The 15,879-nt window shown below is 50.4% G+C and overlaps 1 protein-coding gene across 1 annotated transcript in view; it reads right to left on the bottom strand.

Annotated features, from left to right (window-relative positions):
- The window catches only part of IMPA2 (inositol monophosphatase 2), a 49,791-nt gene extending 41,190 nt beyond the window's left edge, over positions 1-8,601 (bottom strand). The window contains exon 1 of the mRNA XM_007974676.3: positions 8,296-8,601. Coding sequence (XP_007972867.1) covers positions 8,296-8,391 — 96 coding nt within the window. The 5' untranslated portion in view covers positions 8,392-8,601. The remainder of the gene's footprint in view (positions 1-8,295) is intronic.
- Between the last annotated feature and the right edge of the window lie 7,278 nt (positions 8,602-15,879).

The raw sequence follows: 15,879 nt of genomic DNA on the forward strand, positions 1-15,879 counted from the left end.
CTCAGGCTAGACACCAGGGCCTTCCCTCACCTCCCACAGAAGACAGAAGACGAAAACCAGGCTCCAGGCTCCAGTCTCCACTGGGCCCAGGAGGAGGCAGGGAGAGAGCGAGGGGCCTGGACTCCTGAACTCCCAAACTCCCCTCTCCTCCACGTCTCAACTCCCCATGCCTTTGAGCTCCTGCCTTCCTCCACCCCTAAAGCTCGGGGAGGGTGGGGCCTGTATCTCACTAGCAGCCTCTCCATCCTCTGGCTGAGTGATTTCACCCACCCGCCTGCCCCAAACTCCAAAGACAGTAATCTCCCAAGGGCAGCGCTTCATTTGGGTGAGCAAGTGACTATCTCGGGGCCACAGCGTCCAGGACTCAACTCTCCCCGTGGAGATGAGCCCTCTATCAGCCTCTCCTTAAGGGGCACAGGTGGGGCCTCCCTGGCACCGTGGAGTGCCAAGGGCTGGGATAAGGCTGCCCGGCGGCAGGGGCAGTGCCTTCTGCCCTCCCCCTTCTTCTCAGACAGCTTTTGTTAGCAAAACGGGTAGGAAATGACAGGGACCTCTCAGACAGGGTCAGGAGCAGTGGGCCTCGGACCCTTGGAGACCATGTGCTGACCCACGCCCCACCAAAGGGGCAGCTGCCACTCTGTGCCTCCCAGCTGCTGTCACAGGAATTCTGTCTCGGCTGATGTTTGAAATGTCGGAGAGTTTTGGAATTTCTCACGTAGGCTGACCCCACCCTGCAGAGCTAAGCAAACACTGTAGGCGGGGACCAGGCGAGGCAGGGGCTGGAGGCCATCACCAGCGCCTCGTCTCCCCCTCCTGCCTCCTCTTCCTCCACTGACGGGTGCGCTCAGCCCAGGCAGGAAGAGCAGGGAAGCCTTTTCTGGAGAAATGAACCACTTCAGAAATGACCTGCACAAACTGGCATTTGTGAGGCTCCCAAGGAGGAAAACGGGAGGCGGACCCGGGCTCATCCAACGGCAAAGCCCATCAGTGGCCAAGCCTGTTCTCCTCCCGTCCGGGACATGGCCCTAAATACCATTTGCAGGAACATGACTTCTGCACTGCATCTCTGCCATCAGCTCGGGTGCAAATCCAACATCTCCACTTCGTGAAACCCTGTCTCTACAAAAAATTTAAAAATACGTATTATCCAGGCATGGCGATGCATTCCTGTAGTCCCAGCTACTCAGGAGGCTGAGGTGGGAGAATCACTTGAGCCCAGGAGGTAGAAGCTGTGATTGCACCACTGCACTCCAGCCAGGGAAACAAAGTGAGACTGTCTCAAAAAACTAAAATAAGAAACCTACTGGCAATTCGAGCTTAACCTACGCAGAAGAGAACACTCAACTCCCAGCTCCAAACCTGTTCCTCCTGCAGTTTTGCCATCTCGGGAAGTGGCAAATCCATTCAACCAGCTTTTCAGGCCTAAACCCTTGAAGTCATCCTTGGCTCCTCTCTTTCTCTCACACCCTGCATCCAACCCAGAGGCAAATCCAGTCACCTAAGCCTTCAAAGCAAATCTTTTTCACCACCTTCTTCGCTGCACCCCAGTCAAATCCACACTCATTTCTCATGTGGCTTCCTATCAGACACCTGACTGTGGTCCCCCTAGTGTCCCACACAAGACCACATGCAGCGGCCAGGGTGGTCCCCTATATACAGTCCTGTAAAGCCCCACGCAAGACTCTGCCCCAAACCTCCCCTCACACTCAAGAGTAAAAAGGCTAAAGTCCTTTCCTGAGTTGTTCAATGATTCTTTAGTGGATGAATAAATTTATAATCAACGCTTTACCACCATCATTTTAAAAGCAAATAATATCAAAGAAGCCGGTAAATGGCTGGGCACAGTGGCTCACGCCTGTAATCCCAGCGCTTTGGGAGGCCAAGGCAGGTGATCACCTGAGGTCAGAAGTTTGAGACCAGCCTGGCCAACATGGTGAAACCCCATTTCGACTAAAAATACAAAAGTTAGCCGGGCATGGTGGCGCATGCCTGTAACCCCAGCTACTCGGGAGGCTGAGTCAGGAGAATTGCTCAAGCCTGGGAGGCAGAGGCTGCAGTGAGCAAACATTGTGCCACTGCACTACAGCCTGGGTGACACGGTGAGACTCTGTCTCAAAAAAAAAAGTCAATAAACATGTGCATTTAAGTTCATTAATTATCTAAGAAATGCAAATTAAAATCACAATAAAATATCACCTCAAGCCCATCAGAATGGCTACAATATAAAAGACCATACCACACGTTGTGGAAGACGTGGGGAAATGGGAACCCTCACACATTGCTGGGTGGAGTGTAACTTGGTACATCCTCTTTAAAGAACTACTTGGCAGAATTTACATTCCCAATGACACAGCAATTCTACTCCTACTATTAATAAATCCCCAACAGAAATGCATACACACATAATCAAAAGACACGTGCAAGAAAGTTCACAGCAACATTATCCGTATTAACTCCAAACTGGACATTATCCAGTTTGCTCAAGAGTTGAATGAGGCTGGGCGCAGTGGCTCGTGCCTGTAATCCCAGCACTTTGGGAGGCCAAAGCAGGTGGATCATTTGAGGTCAGGAGTTCTAGATCAGCCTGGCCAATATGGTGAAACCCCATCTCTACCAAAAATACAAAAATTAGCCAGGTGTGGTAGCGCATGCCTGTAGACCCAGCTATTCAGGAGGCTATGGCAGGAGAATCGGTTGAACCCGGGAGGCAGAGGTTTTCGGTGAGCCAAGATCATGCCACTGCACACCAGCCTGAGCAAGAGAGCTAGATGTCATCTCAAAAAATAAATAAACAAAACTAAATAACAAACGAATAAAACAGTTGAATGAATAGTGATGTACTCATATCATAAAATATCATGCAGCAGAAGTTCCCATAGTGCCACTCCAGACTGGCAGCATCAATGTCAGCTGGGAATGTTACAAATGCGCATTCTGGTGCCCACTCCAGACTTAGTGAATGAGAAACCCTGCGGTGGGACCCCATTTGCCTTAATGAGCCCTCTTGGGCTTCCAACACAGCCAAAGCTGGAGAAGCACTGCTCCACAGCAGCGACCCAAGGAGTGTGACCACATCAAGGAGACAGTGAGAAATTCTGCTGGGAAGATGGATGGCTCACAATAGGTACACAGAAAACTAGACAAATGCAAAGCAAAACAAAATTTTCTTTAAGGAAAATACAAGTTGCATTAGAAAGAAAGGAATACACTGCTGGGCTGAACCATGAGTTACATTCGCATGGCCATCCGAACATGGACACCTATGGAGCCACACAGACAGGGCAGCTACACGGCGTCACACTGAATAATTCTATCAACAAAGAACAACTCAAGAAAGCATGACAGAAGCGTATTACTTAGAAATGGGTGTAACTTGGACGGGCGCGGTGGCTCAAGCCTGTAATCCCAGCACTTTGGGAGGCCGAGACGGGCGGATCAAGAGGTCAGGAGATTGAGACTATCCTGGCTAACACAGTGAAACCCCGTCTCTACTAAAAAATACAAAAAACTAGCCGGGCGAGGTGGCGGGCACCTGTAGTCCCAGCTACTCGGGAGGCTGAGGCAGGAGAATGACGTGAACCCGGGAGGTGGAGCTTGCAGTGAGCTAAGATCCGGCCACTGCACTCCAGCCTGGGTGACAGAGCGAGACTCCGTCTCCAAAAAAGAAAAAAAAAAAAGAAATGGGTATAACTCTCAGAAAATGGAAAACAGGGACTCTGGACACAGGACAAGGGGTGGGGAACGCGGGCCAGGTGCTGCTGTTCTTCATCATGTGCTTTCCATGTTACTTCACTCATGAAATTCCCGGTGTGAATAACCAGCAAAAAGGAAAATCACAATCAAAACAACACTGTGTTGGTAAAGCCAGATGGACAAGTGGGGACACGGGTCCAGAGCCCACCAATGTGCCTTCTGCCCTGAGGAGCCAGAGGTAGACAGAAGAATATTCACATTCCAAGGACCCACTGTGTGGAGGGTACACCACCGGGCAAGGATAAATAAAGTTGTGAGGACTGCCAGCTCAGCAGGACCAGGTGGGGCACAGGAAAGACAGGGAAGGCCACCTGAGACGCGGTCTGTGAAGGAAGGGGCTCAGGAGCCGGGCTCTGGCGACAGGGAATGGTTTCCATCCTCCACAGGCCAGAAGAAAGGCAAGAAAATGCAACGTGTGTTTTGCAAACACCAAGCAGAGCAACCAGATCTGGCCGGACACGGGGACAACAGGCCCACTTCGCAAGGTCAGGCCTCCGGAAGCACAACCTGCAAGGGTGTGCAAGGCCAACTAGAGAAGGGGGAAGTCTGCGGTCCTGAGGCGCAGTGCTGGGTTGTTCTTTTTCTGCTTTCTCCTGAGATTTTGTTACACGTAAACAGAGATGAATTTCCTGTGAAGCTAATGACCCTTAAGCGTCAAGGCCCCCACTTGCCTGCAAGGGACCCCAACAAAGTTTTCACAAAGCCGTATACAAACCCCTTTTCCAATGGGCAAAAGTCAGCTGTTTCGACTGTAGATCTCACTTTGTGCCTTTCCACTTGAACTGTCCCTCCATCAGACTTTGCATAGGTGGCACTGGCGTGGATACAGCCAGTGTGGGCTAAAGGTAAGCTGAGTAGATGCACTAACTTTGCTTCAATAGGGTTTGCAGTCACGTTTCTCTGTAAGTTACTGAGAGCCATCCAGTGTAGAAAGGATTTCAGACATACTCCCCTGTCCATCACGCCGACCGATCTGGCATGGTGACAAAAACACACAGGACCAGAGGAGCACGTGAGGTGGACACAGGCACCGGCACTGAAAATGTGTGCATCACCGAAATCAACCAGATTTCAACTGCACAGAGGCAGAAGCGAGTCTGTGAAAAACAGACTCACAACTAATGTATAAAAAAATTCATAGAAGGTTTTCAATTTGATGGCATCCTAAAAATTTACATGGCCAATTGTTACCAAGTTTGAAGCCTAAATTTTCTAAATTATCAGTAATAAATTTCAATCAGCCAAGCAAAAGGAAACACTGAATTTATCTTTCTATTCTCCCCATATAAAATATTACAAAATCATTGTCATTCAAAAGATGAAAACAGCATGAAGCCAGAAAAAGGGCAAAAAGTATTACAGAAAAATGAGAAGCGATGAAAGAATTGTTGTTTTTGTATATTTTGTGATATTTGCAGTATTTCTCAGCATCTTAAAAATTTATAGATGTGATTGTTCTTAAATAACTTTTATATCTAAGTTTGAATTTGTAATTTTGTACTTTTTTTTGGAAACAGTTTTGCTCTTATCACCCAGGCTGGAGTGCAGTGGCACAATCTCGGCTCACTGCATCTTCCACATCACAGGTTCTAGGGATTCTCCTGCCTCAGCCTCCTTAGTAGCAGGGATTACAAGCGCGCACCACCACGCCTGACTGATTTTCGTAATTTTAGTAGAGACCGGGTTTCACCATGTTGGCCAGGCTGGTCTCAAACTCCCGACCTGAGGTGATCCACACGCCTCGGCCCCCCAAAGTGCTGGGGTTACAGGCGTGAGCCACCACGCCTGGCAAATCTTGTATTTTCTTAAAGAAGGCCCCCTAAATTGTCTAAGTTTCTGGCCCAACAAAAGCTAGTTCAACCCCGCGGGGGGATTTGAAAGGCAGAGCTGTCTACAATACTTCTGTTCTCACATCACATAAAAGATGGCAACCATCCACATCAGTGAATACTGTCATCTGCAGTTGGGGTGGGGCTGTGGTCACTCCCCACCCAAAAGCCCAACAGCCAGGGAGGAGGCTCCCATCACAGTGTGGGCGGCTGGAACTAGAAGGGCAGGGATGATCCCCAGGGTCACTGAAGGAAGAGTGGCACAGAAGCATGGAGGGGCAGGTGAGGAAATCAGGAGCCTGGAACAGGGAAGCCTGCCAGGATTGGGGCAGAGGGGAAATGGAAGCAGCTTCTCCAGGGCCGCCTTGAGCGGAACCAGTGTCTAAGAGAGAAAGGACAGTGCACCTTCATCTCTTGGAAGGTCTTTCCCTCACCTTTCAGCATCTAGAACCCAGACTCCATCTCAGGGGCAGCTGCGAGCAGCGAACAACACAGTGGTAGAATGCTGGGTGCTGGTGAAGGGTGGGTATCTGGGGCCACTGAGACTTTGCCAACATGCTCTTCGCTAAGGAGAACTCCAAAAGGATCACCACTCACGACCTTTACGCCCGAACCAGGCCATCTGGCTAAAGGATATGTTTTCTCCAGTCAGCACCCGATTGCATTAGAAGACAATCTGTCCCTCTTTACACAGGTTCCAGTGACCTTGTGTGGCTTCTGTTTGTCCCAGCGGCAGACCTTCAGGCCATTCCCTCAGCACTGCCCTGCAGGCAGGAAGCATCAGCATAATGCCTGAGGGGGAGCCCCGCGGCCCGGGTTTCCTGACCAGACTCATAATGGCAGCATCTTTATTTCAACCCTCTCCCACGTTTAAAAAAAGCTTTTTTTGTTGTTGGCAAGTTGCAAAGACATAAAATATCTCTTAAGTTAAAAGTCACAGGAGCCTTAGAACTGTTCCTGCTCTATTGCAAGCTCCTTATGCACATTTGTTAAATAATAACAAAATTTTAACATCTTCTGTTTCTTCAAGGATCTAAATTTGAAAACCACAGAAACTCCTAACTTAGCTCGCCAGGGTTTACACAGCAATGTCTGAATCCTAAGCTGGCTTTTCACTGCCTCAAGGAAGAACTTTTAGGAACCTAAAAGTTCCTAAATATCTGGCTGATGCTTGCTCTGGAAGGAAGAGAACCCGTGTTCACGCACATAGCAGACCTGCTTTCCAGGAAGAACGCTTGCACTGAAGCTACAAGCTTCATCTGCCTTGCAGGAAGGTTTAGGGTCCTCCTTACAGGAGGAAAAGGTCAAAGGGTGGAGTTTCACAACACTCTTTTAATTCATTCATTCTTTACAGTCTGAGGCTTGGGTCCTTAAAACCACAAAGAGAAGGAAGACCCTTCAACAAAAAAATGTGTCTACTTAGTATTGCAGATTAATTTTTAAACAGGATTAGAGGATTTGCACCAAGGTAAAGCATTATCCACTTTATGACGACTCACTTCAAATTTAAGATTGGTAACAGTCCGATGTTACCATCTAGGGAAACTGGTAGAGCATTTTCAGACTGTCAGATCTCAAAAGAAAAAAAAAATGCTGTTTGAATATAAAAGGCCAATCTGCCCACAGCACACCTCCTGTCTCTCAAATCTCCAAAAATAATCACTTTTTTTTTCTTTTTTTGAGACAGAGTTTCGCTATGGTTGCCCAGGCTGGTGTGCAATGGCGCGATCTCAGCTCACTGCAACCTCCACCTCCCAGGATCAAGTGATTCTCCTGCCTCAGCCTCCCAAATAGCTAGGACTAAGGAGCGCGCCACCATGCACAGCTAATTTTGTATTTTCAGTAGAGACGGGGTTTCACCATGTTGGTCAGGCTGGTCTCAAACTCCTGACCTTAGGTGATCCACCCGCCTCGGCCTCCCAAAGTGCTGGGATTACAGCCGTGAGCCACCGCGCCCGGCCCACAATCACCTCCTAAGAGGTAAACATGGAGTAAGCCATCTTACAGTCCTGGGAGAACCAACACCCGCTTGCCTACCAGTACTGACGGTGTGTCAGGCACTGCTGAAGGTACTGAGGAAAGTGGAAGAACAATCACAAAAATGAAAGAGAGAAGAGAGGAACTGCAACTCCATTTTAAACCCTGCTCGCTGGTTTTCGGTAGCTCTGCGGCTCGGTTTTCATCCTTCCGGGCAGTGTAACAAGTTCCTCCTGAACACTTGAGTCCGTGCCCGTCGTGGAGTGGAGCCACTTTCAAGGTGTGGGTCAGAGTAAGTTTGGGTTGAGGATGCTGCAGCCAGGACAATCAAACGGCAGCCCAGCCAGATCAGATCCCCACGCGGCTAGGGCTTACCCCGGGCTGCCTCCCGCGAGCTGAACCCATTCATAGGTCCTTAAAAATCAACAGCCCTGGACGCTAGCCCTGGAGAGATTTCTACATCCTGACCACTCACTCAAACGCAAAGGTCACGTTAGCCGCTCAACTCCAAAGCAGAGGGGCTCGCCGCCAGGGCTCCGGGGGCTGGAGAAGGGCGCGGGAGGTGTGTCCAGGACACCAGCACAAAGGCTCCTTTCACCGCGCCGCTCCCCGCGCCCTCGGGTGCGGACTCCGGGCGCCCGCCGGCTGCGCGCCAGGACCCCGCCACTCCAGGCGGCTCCCAAGGCCCACGCGCTTCTGCTCCGCCCGGAGTTCCGAGCCGAGCCGCGGCGCTCACCTGTCCCGCCCGCAGCGCCAGCTGCACAGCTGCCTGGAAGCACTCCTCCCAGGGGCCGGCCGCCGGCGCCGCCTGGTCCTCGCCGCTCGGCTTCATCGCGGCCTCGCCGGGCCCCTCCACCTCCAGCCCCCCTCGGCGGGACTCCGGCTCCCACCGGATCCCGCCGTCCCGCCGCCAGGCTCCAGACTCCCTCTGCCTGCTCCCGCAGCTCTGCGCCTAGTCCGCCGCCCGTCCCACACCTGCGCTGGCGGGAAGGGCAGCCAGCGGGCCGCGGGAGCCGCGCGTCCTGCTTTCCGCTCCCCGCCCTCCGCCCCGCCCCGTGCCGAGCCAGGCCCAGCTGCCTGCCCCGCTCCCCGCCCAGCTCCCGGCTCCCGCGCCCGGCCCCGCTCTGCACTGCCCGCCCCGCCCCTCGCAGAGCCCGGCCCCGCCCCTCTCTTCCCCGCCCCTTGGCGCTCCCGGTCCCGCCCCGCACCCGTTGCCGCTTCTGGCCTCGCCCCGCGCCGTGCCCCGCCCCGTCCTGCACCGCCCCTCCCGCTCCCCTCTGCGCCCCACACCTGGCCCCGCCCCTCTGGGCTAGCCCTGAACACAAATCAGTGCCAAGCCTCCTCCCTCTTCGCTCCGCGCTTCAGCTTCAGCCCCGCCCCCCTGGTGCGGCCTCACCCTCCCTGCTCGGGGCGGACCCAACCCTGCTCCGCCGTGCCCCGCCCCGCTGCGCGCGGAGTGGGCTCCAAGTCCAACTTCTCTGAGCCTCGAGCCCCGCCTCCCTCAAGTTGAGCCCGGCCCGTGTCCAAGCCCCGCCCCGCCGCCGCGCGCTGAGAGAGGCGCCACCCCCGGCTGGGGCTGAGCTCTGTCCTGCCGCGGAGGGCGGCCTGGGCCACCGCGGAGCTGGGAGGGAGGGGCTAGGAGCGGCAGTATTGGAGGTCCGGGGCAGCTACTGTCTGGGTGGACTCGTGCGGTGCGGTGCCGGCCCAGCCCTGGAGGTGCAGGGGGTGCGTCCAGCCCGTAGATCCCCGAGCACGTGGCGCCAGGCGTCCCCTCCTGGTGTGTGGCCGGCTTAGAGCTCGAGCGCCTGGGGCGGCCGGGCCAGCACCTTCCGACCGGTCGCTTTTTGTTCGCGGAGGCCGCTGGGCGCCAGGCGTCGTTCTAGGCCTCGCAGGAGCTCAGACCGCCGAGCGCACAAGGCCGCAGTGTTCCCGCAGGCGGCCGCCCAGTGCGGGAGGTTTGGATACAAACAAGCTCTCCCTCCGCTAACCCCAAACACTGCGAGGACAGCGGCTGGGCTTTATAAACTCTTTACACCCAAAACTCGAATTTGGAGACGGAACTGTGATTGCGATGAGCCTCTGTGGTGAGGAATGACCTTTCCAACCTTGGATTCTCTTGCTGGCCCGTGTAAACATAAATAGGAGGCATTTCCCGAAAGAGTGGCCGCGTGGTTTCCAAGGTTAATTTCATAAAGCTGCTCCGCCTGCTCCTTTTATAAAAGATGCTGACCCACGTAAAATTATTCTGGAGTGCCACTTCGGAGTCTGGGAGAACAATGGGAGTTTGTACAAGAACCTTGATGGGGCATTTTTTACACACTTAACCTAATAATGAAATTAAACGTTTTTAGTTTTTGAGTACTTTATGTCGAAACACCTTGTGAAGAAACTTTAAGCGTACCGTATAAGAGACAAAAAATACAAACGGGAGGAATTACAAACAGGAAATACAAACACGCAGATATGGGTACAACTTTAGGGACTCTGGACTCACCCAGTGCCCTAATCCTACGGCTCAGAAAACGAGACCAATTGCCCTGCCTCCCACCATGGCAGTTTGGGGCAGCTAAGGGCGCACTCCCCTCCATCTTTTTTGTGTTCTTATACATTTATGATGTTTAAGACAGAGGCCGGGCGCAGTGGCTTACGCCTGTAATCCTAGCACTTTAGGAGACTGAGGCAGGCAGATCACGAGGTCAAGAGATCGAGACAAGTCTGACCAACAAGGTGAATCCCTGTCTTTACTAAAAATACAAAAATAGCTGGGTGAGGTGGCGCTCCTGTAATCCCAGCTACTCGGGAGGCTGAGGCAGGAGAAACGCTTGAACCTGGGAGGCGGAGGTTGCAGTGAGCCGAGATGGCGCCATTGCGCTCCAGCCTGGCGACAGAGATTCCGTCTCAAAAAAAAAAGAGAGAGAGAGCAGGACTTTAGAATGCACTTAAGACTGTGCTGTGAATGCTTTACTGTAAAAGAAATGCATTCTCTTGTTGATTTTCATGACAGGTTTTCATTAGCGATCACTTCCAACATCAAGCAAACCAAGTTAAGAAGTGGTAAAATGGCTCTTCCGCCTCTTCCCAGTTCTCCTTTCTGAAAACCTCTCCCTCTTCTCCTGGTACTGTCACCCCATCTGGAAGCTCAGTTATATCTTTAGATAAACTTTCATTATAGATCTCAGCTTATCTAAACATCTGGAAAAATAATTAACTTTCTTTCCGAAGTGGCATATCTTAAGGCAGCGTAGTGTGGTTTTTCACAGCATGAGGCTTTGAAGCAGCCAGGTTTTCCTATACTAAAATATTGGCTTCGGCCGGGCGCGGTGGCTCACGCCTGTAATCCCAGCACTTTGGGAGGCCGAGACGGGTGGATCACGGGGTCAGGAGATCGAGACCATCCTGGCTAACACGGTGAAACCCCGTCTCTACTAAAAATACAAAAAAAAAATTAGCCAGGTGTGGTGGCGGAAGCCTATAGTCCCAGATACTTGGAAGGCTAAGGCAGGCGAATGGTGTGAACCCAGGAGGCAGAGCTTGCAGTGAGCCCAGATAGCACCACTGCCCTCCAGCCTTGGCAATAGAGTGAGACTCGGTCTCAAAAAAAAAAAAAAAAAAAAAAAAAAAAAAAGAAGAGGAAGAAAATTTAGACTGGCCAACATGGTGAAACCCTGTTTCTGTTAAAAGTACAAAAATTAGCCAAGAGTGGTGGTGTGCGCCTGTGATTCCAGCTACTCTGGGAGGCTGAGGTGGGAGAATCGATTGAACCTGGGGAGCAGAGCCTGCAGTGAACCGCGATCGCGCCATTGCACTCCAGCTTGGTAGACAGAGCAAGACTCCATCTCAAAAAAAAAAAAAAAGAAAAGAAAAGAAAATTTAGAGGAAAGAGGGCTCATACATTATTTTTGCAATTAAAAGTTGATTTCAAACATTAAGCAAAAATTATTGGCTGGGCGCGGTGGCTCAAGCCTGTAATCCCAGCACTTTGGGAGGCCGAGACGGGCGGATCACGAGGTCAGGAGATCGAGACCATCCTGGCTCACACGGTGAAACCCCGTCTCTACTAAAAAATACAAAAAAATAGCCGGGCGAGGTGGCGGCGCCTGTAGTCCCAGCTACTCGGGAGGCTGAGGCAGGAGAATGGCGGGAACCCGGGAGGCGGAGCTTGCAGTGAGCTGAGATCCAGCCACTGCACTCCAGCCTGGGCGACAGAGCGAGACTCCGTCTCAGGAAAAAAAAAAAAAAAAATTATTATGATTTTACTGTAATGGGCCCAAATCCTGGTCAAATGTGATCGATATCACTTGCATCTCAGCAGAAATGCCCCCAGTCAAATGGCAAAGAGCATCAACCCTTTTCCCGTTTTAAAATATTCCTTGAAGGGCCCTCAATCTATATCAATGACCACCCAGACTGTCTACCCAGAGACCCAAAATATTAGACAACTATTTGTACAATTCAATCCATATAAATAATTTTTTGTTACGTAGATAATGGAGAAGCTATTTTGGCTTGGATAATTTGATAATTATCCACAGCTGCCCATTTTCCTTTGTGCATATAAACATCCAGATTTAGTTTATTAAGTTCTGTCTTATATTTATTATAAGCCCCCTTAGGATAATTTTTTTTCTTCGTGTTTGATCTTCAGTAATGAGAGAACAGCTGGCCACCATCTGCTGCCTGAAAAAAAGACATATATTTATTATATCCTTAGGAAGACTCCTAAATTACCCAGCTAATTTTCTTTTTTTTTTTTTTTTTTTTTTTTTGGAAGAGATGGGGTTTCATCCTTGTTACCCAGGCTGGTCTCGAACTCCTGGGCTCAAAAGATCCCCACCCCCTCCCCACCCCACCTTGGCCTCCCAGAGTACAAGGATTACAGAAGTCAGCCACCACACCCAGCAGAAATCAGCTTTTTCTAATGAATAATGCATATCACTCATGTGTTGATGATGACTCTGTGGAGATGTAAAATACTCTTCCCCAGCTGGCCTCCAGGCCAGTCTGCACACTGTCTCCTTCAGAGTTCCTGGAAGCCACATGAACTTTCCTTAAGCCCCTAGAGCACTGGGCTCTGCTTTGAAAAACTATATCTTAACTACCCCTGCCCCCCACCCTAGGGCACAGCTTCGGTGAGTGCTGTGGTCACCGGAAGGCCACATGCACAGTGCCTGGGTCAGGGCCCAAGAAGCCAGGGCAGTGGCAGTGAGAAGGTGAAAGGGGGCTCAGGACAGTCAGGACAGACTTTATGTCCTTATTAATCTGGGAGTTCCTTGCCCTCATGTCCTTTATGGAAGAAAGCAGAGTCTAAATAAACAAAATGTCAGGCTGTGTTCTTTTCTTCCATCCACTTCTCTAGCTTCCCCAGGTTACCTTGAAATCTGATCTCATCTCGGCCAGGTGCAGTGGCTCATGCCTGTAATCCCAGAACTTTGGGAGGCTGAGGTGTGCGGATCACAAGGTCAGCAGTTCGAGACCAGCCTGGCCAATATGGTGAAATCCCGTCTCTACTAAAAATACAAAAATTAGCGAGGCATGGTGGCAGGCACCTGTAACCCCAGCTACTCCGGAGACTAAGTCAGGAGAATCGCTTGAACCTGGGAGGCAGAGGTTGCAGTGAGCCAAGACCGTGCCATTGTACTTCAGCCTGGGCAACAGAGTGAGACTCTGTCTCAAAACAAAAAAGTCTAATCTTATTCTCCAGGGCCAAGACATGCTGACTTGGACATTTGAGGAGCTTTTTTGTTTTAGCTCATCTAAATCCCTAGAAGTTGGTCGAGAATAATGTCTGACCATCCTTAAACTGAAGTGTGGAAAATTCACATTAGAAGCTGAATTGTACCACCCCACCAAATTTATATACTGAATTTTGAATCTCAGAATGTGCCTATATTTTTAGATAGAGCCTTTAAAGAGGTAGTTAAGTTAAATCGGGGTCGTCAGGGTTGGCCCTAATCTGACTAGTGTTCTTATGAAAAGAGGGAATTTGAACATAGGAAAACACACCAGGAGCGCATGCACACAGTGGGAAGGCCACGTGAGGTCCAGTGAGAAGGTAGCCATTGCAGGCCAAGGAGAAAGGCCTCAGAAGACACCAACTTTTTTTTCTACTGACAACTTTTTTTTTTTTTAATTTTAGATTCAAAGGGTATATGTGCAGGTTTGTTAAAAGGGTATACTGTGTGATGCTGATGTTTGGGTTTCTAATGCTCCTGTAGCGCAAGCAGCAAATGTAGTACCTAATGGGTAATTTTTCAACACTTGATCCCCTCCCACTCTCCTTCCTTTTGGAATCCCCAGTGTCTGTTGTTCCTATATTTGTGTCCATGAGTACCCAATATTTAGCTCCCACTTACAAGTGAGAATATGCAGCATGTGTTTTTCTATTCCTGTGTTAATTAGGATAATCGCCTCCAGCTGCATCCGTGTTGCTGCAAAGGACATGATTTCCTTCTTTTTATGGCTGTGTAGTGTTCCACGGTATACATGTACCACATTTTATTTATTTATTTTGAGACAAGGTCTCCTGCATTGCCCAGGCTAGAGTGCGACAGCAAGACAATGGCTCACTGCAGCCTCGACCTCCCACCTACCAGATTCAAGTGGTCCTCCTGCCTCAGTTTCCCAAGTGGCTGAGACTACATGTCATCACACCTGGCTAATTTTTTCATTTTTTTCTAGAGACAGGGTCTTGCTATGTTGCCCAGGCTGGTTTTGAACTCCTGGGCTTAAGTAATCCACCTGCCTTGGCCTCCCAAAGTGCTGGGAGGAATGAGCTACCACGCCTGTGCACCACCCTGCCTGGCCTCCCATTATCTTTATCCAGCCTGCTGACACCTTGATGTTGAACTTGCAGCCTCCGGAATTGCGAGAAAGTGCATTTCTGTTTTTAAGCTGCTTAGTCTGTGGTGCTTTGTTACACAGCTGCAGCAAACTGATACAGTTGGACCCAGGGAGGTTTGTCTTGGGCATTAGCACGTTAGGGGTTATGACGCACTCTTCTCAGCCTAGAGGCCTTGAAGAAGGCAGCAAGGAGTGCAAAGCACTCTAGGAACAGAAAATCAGTGCCAACCCTCCTGCGCCCCAACCCAGCCAAACTGCTCAGGGTCACTTATGCAATAACTGGAGTCAGCCAGCACCACAACTTTTCACTAAACTAAGTCAGATAGATGATTACAAGAAATGCTCTGCATTTAACTGTCACCCAACACTGTGCACAGCCCCACAGCCATGAACAATTCTGGGAGTCTTTGCTAAGCGATAGATATAAAAAAAATCTCTGCTGGGTTATTTCTACTTATTTATTTCCACTAATATAACTAGAGATGCCTTTTTTTCTACTCTGGAAAATCCTCCCAAGTCATTATTTCCCACTGAGGAAGGGCTTCATGTGCTGGTCATTCCTCTTCCTTCTGAGTATAATACAGTACCAGATACTCCCTGAGAATTCACATGGTATACTCTGGCTTTCAAAACTTTGCAAACTGGCCGGGCGCGGTGGCTCCACGCCTGTAATCCCAACACTTTGGGAGGCCGAGGCTGGTGGATCACGAGGTCAGGAGATGGAGACCATCGTGGCGAACACAGTGAAACCCCGTCTCTACTAAAAATACAAAAAAAATTAGCCGGTCATGGTGGCGGGCGCCTGTAGTCCCAGCTACTCGGGAGGCTGAGGCAGGAGAATGGCGTGAACCCGGGAGGCGGAGCTTACAGTGAGCCAAGATCGCACCACTGCACTCCAGCCTGGGCGACAGAGCGAGACTGCGTCTCAAAAAAAAAAAAAAAAAACAACAAAAAAAAAAAACTTTGCAACCTTTTTTGGGATTCGTATTTCTTCTTCTGCACTTCAGTCACTCCTTGTGGGGATTCTATGCCTGTGGATCCCACATTCATAGATCCTAGAGACTATGAAATTGTACTTCAACAATTGGTGTTACCTTCCATCTGTTAAAAACCCTATCCTGCAAGGCCTTGGTCCTAAAAGAGAATTTCCAGTATTTCTTTCTTTTTTTTTTTTTTTTTTTTAATGAGACGGAGTCTCGCTCTGTCGCCCTGGCTGGAGTGCAGTGGCCGGATCTCAGCTCACTACAACCTCTACCTCCCAGGTTCAAGCCATTCTCCTGCCTCAGCCTCCCGAGTAGCTGGGACGACAGGTGTGTGCCACCACGCCCAGCTAATTTTTTGAATGTTTAGTAGAGATGGGGTTTCACCATGTTGGCCAGGATGGTCTCGATCTCTTGACCTCATGATTGGCCACCTCAGCCTCCCAAAGTGCTGGGATTACAGGCGTGAGCCACCAAGCCCAGCTGATTTTCCAGAATCT

This window comes from Chlorocebus sabaeus, chromosome 18, assembly GCF_047675955.1.
Source record: "Chlorocebus sabaeus isolate Y175 chromosome 18, mChlSab1.0.hap1, whole genome shotgun sequence".
Lineage (NCBI taxonomy): Eukaryota > Metazoa > Chordata > Mammalia > Primates > Cercopithecidae > Chlorocebus > Chlorocebus sabaeus.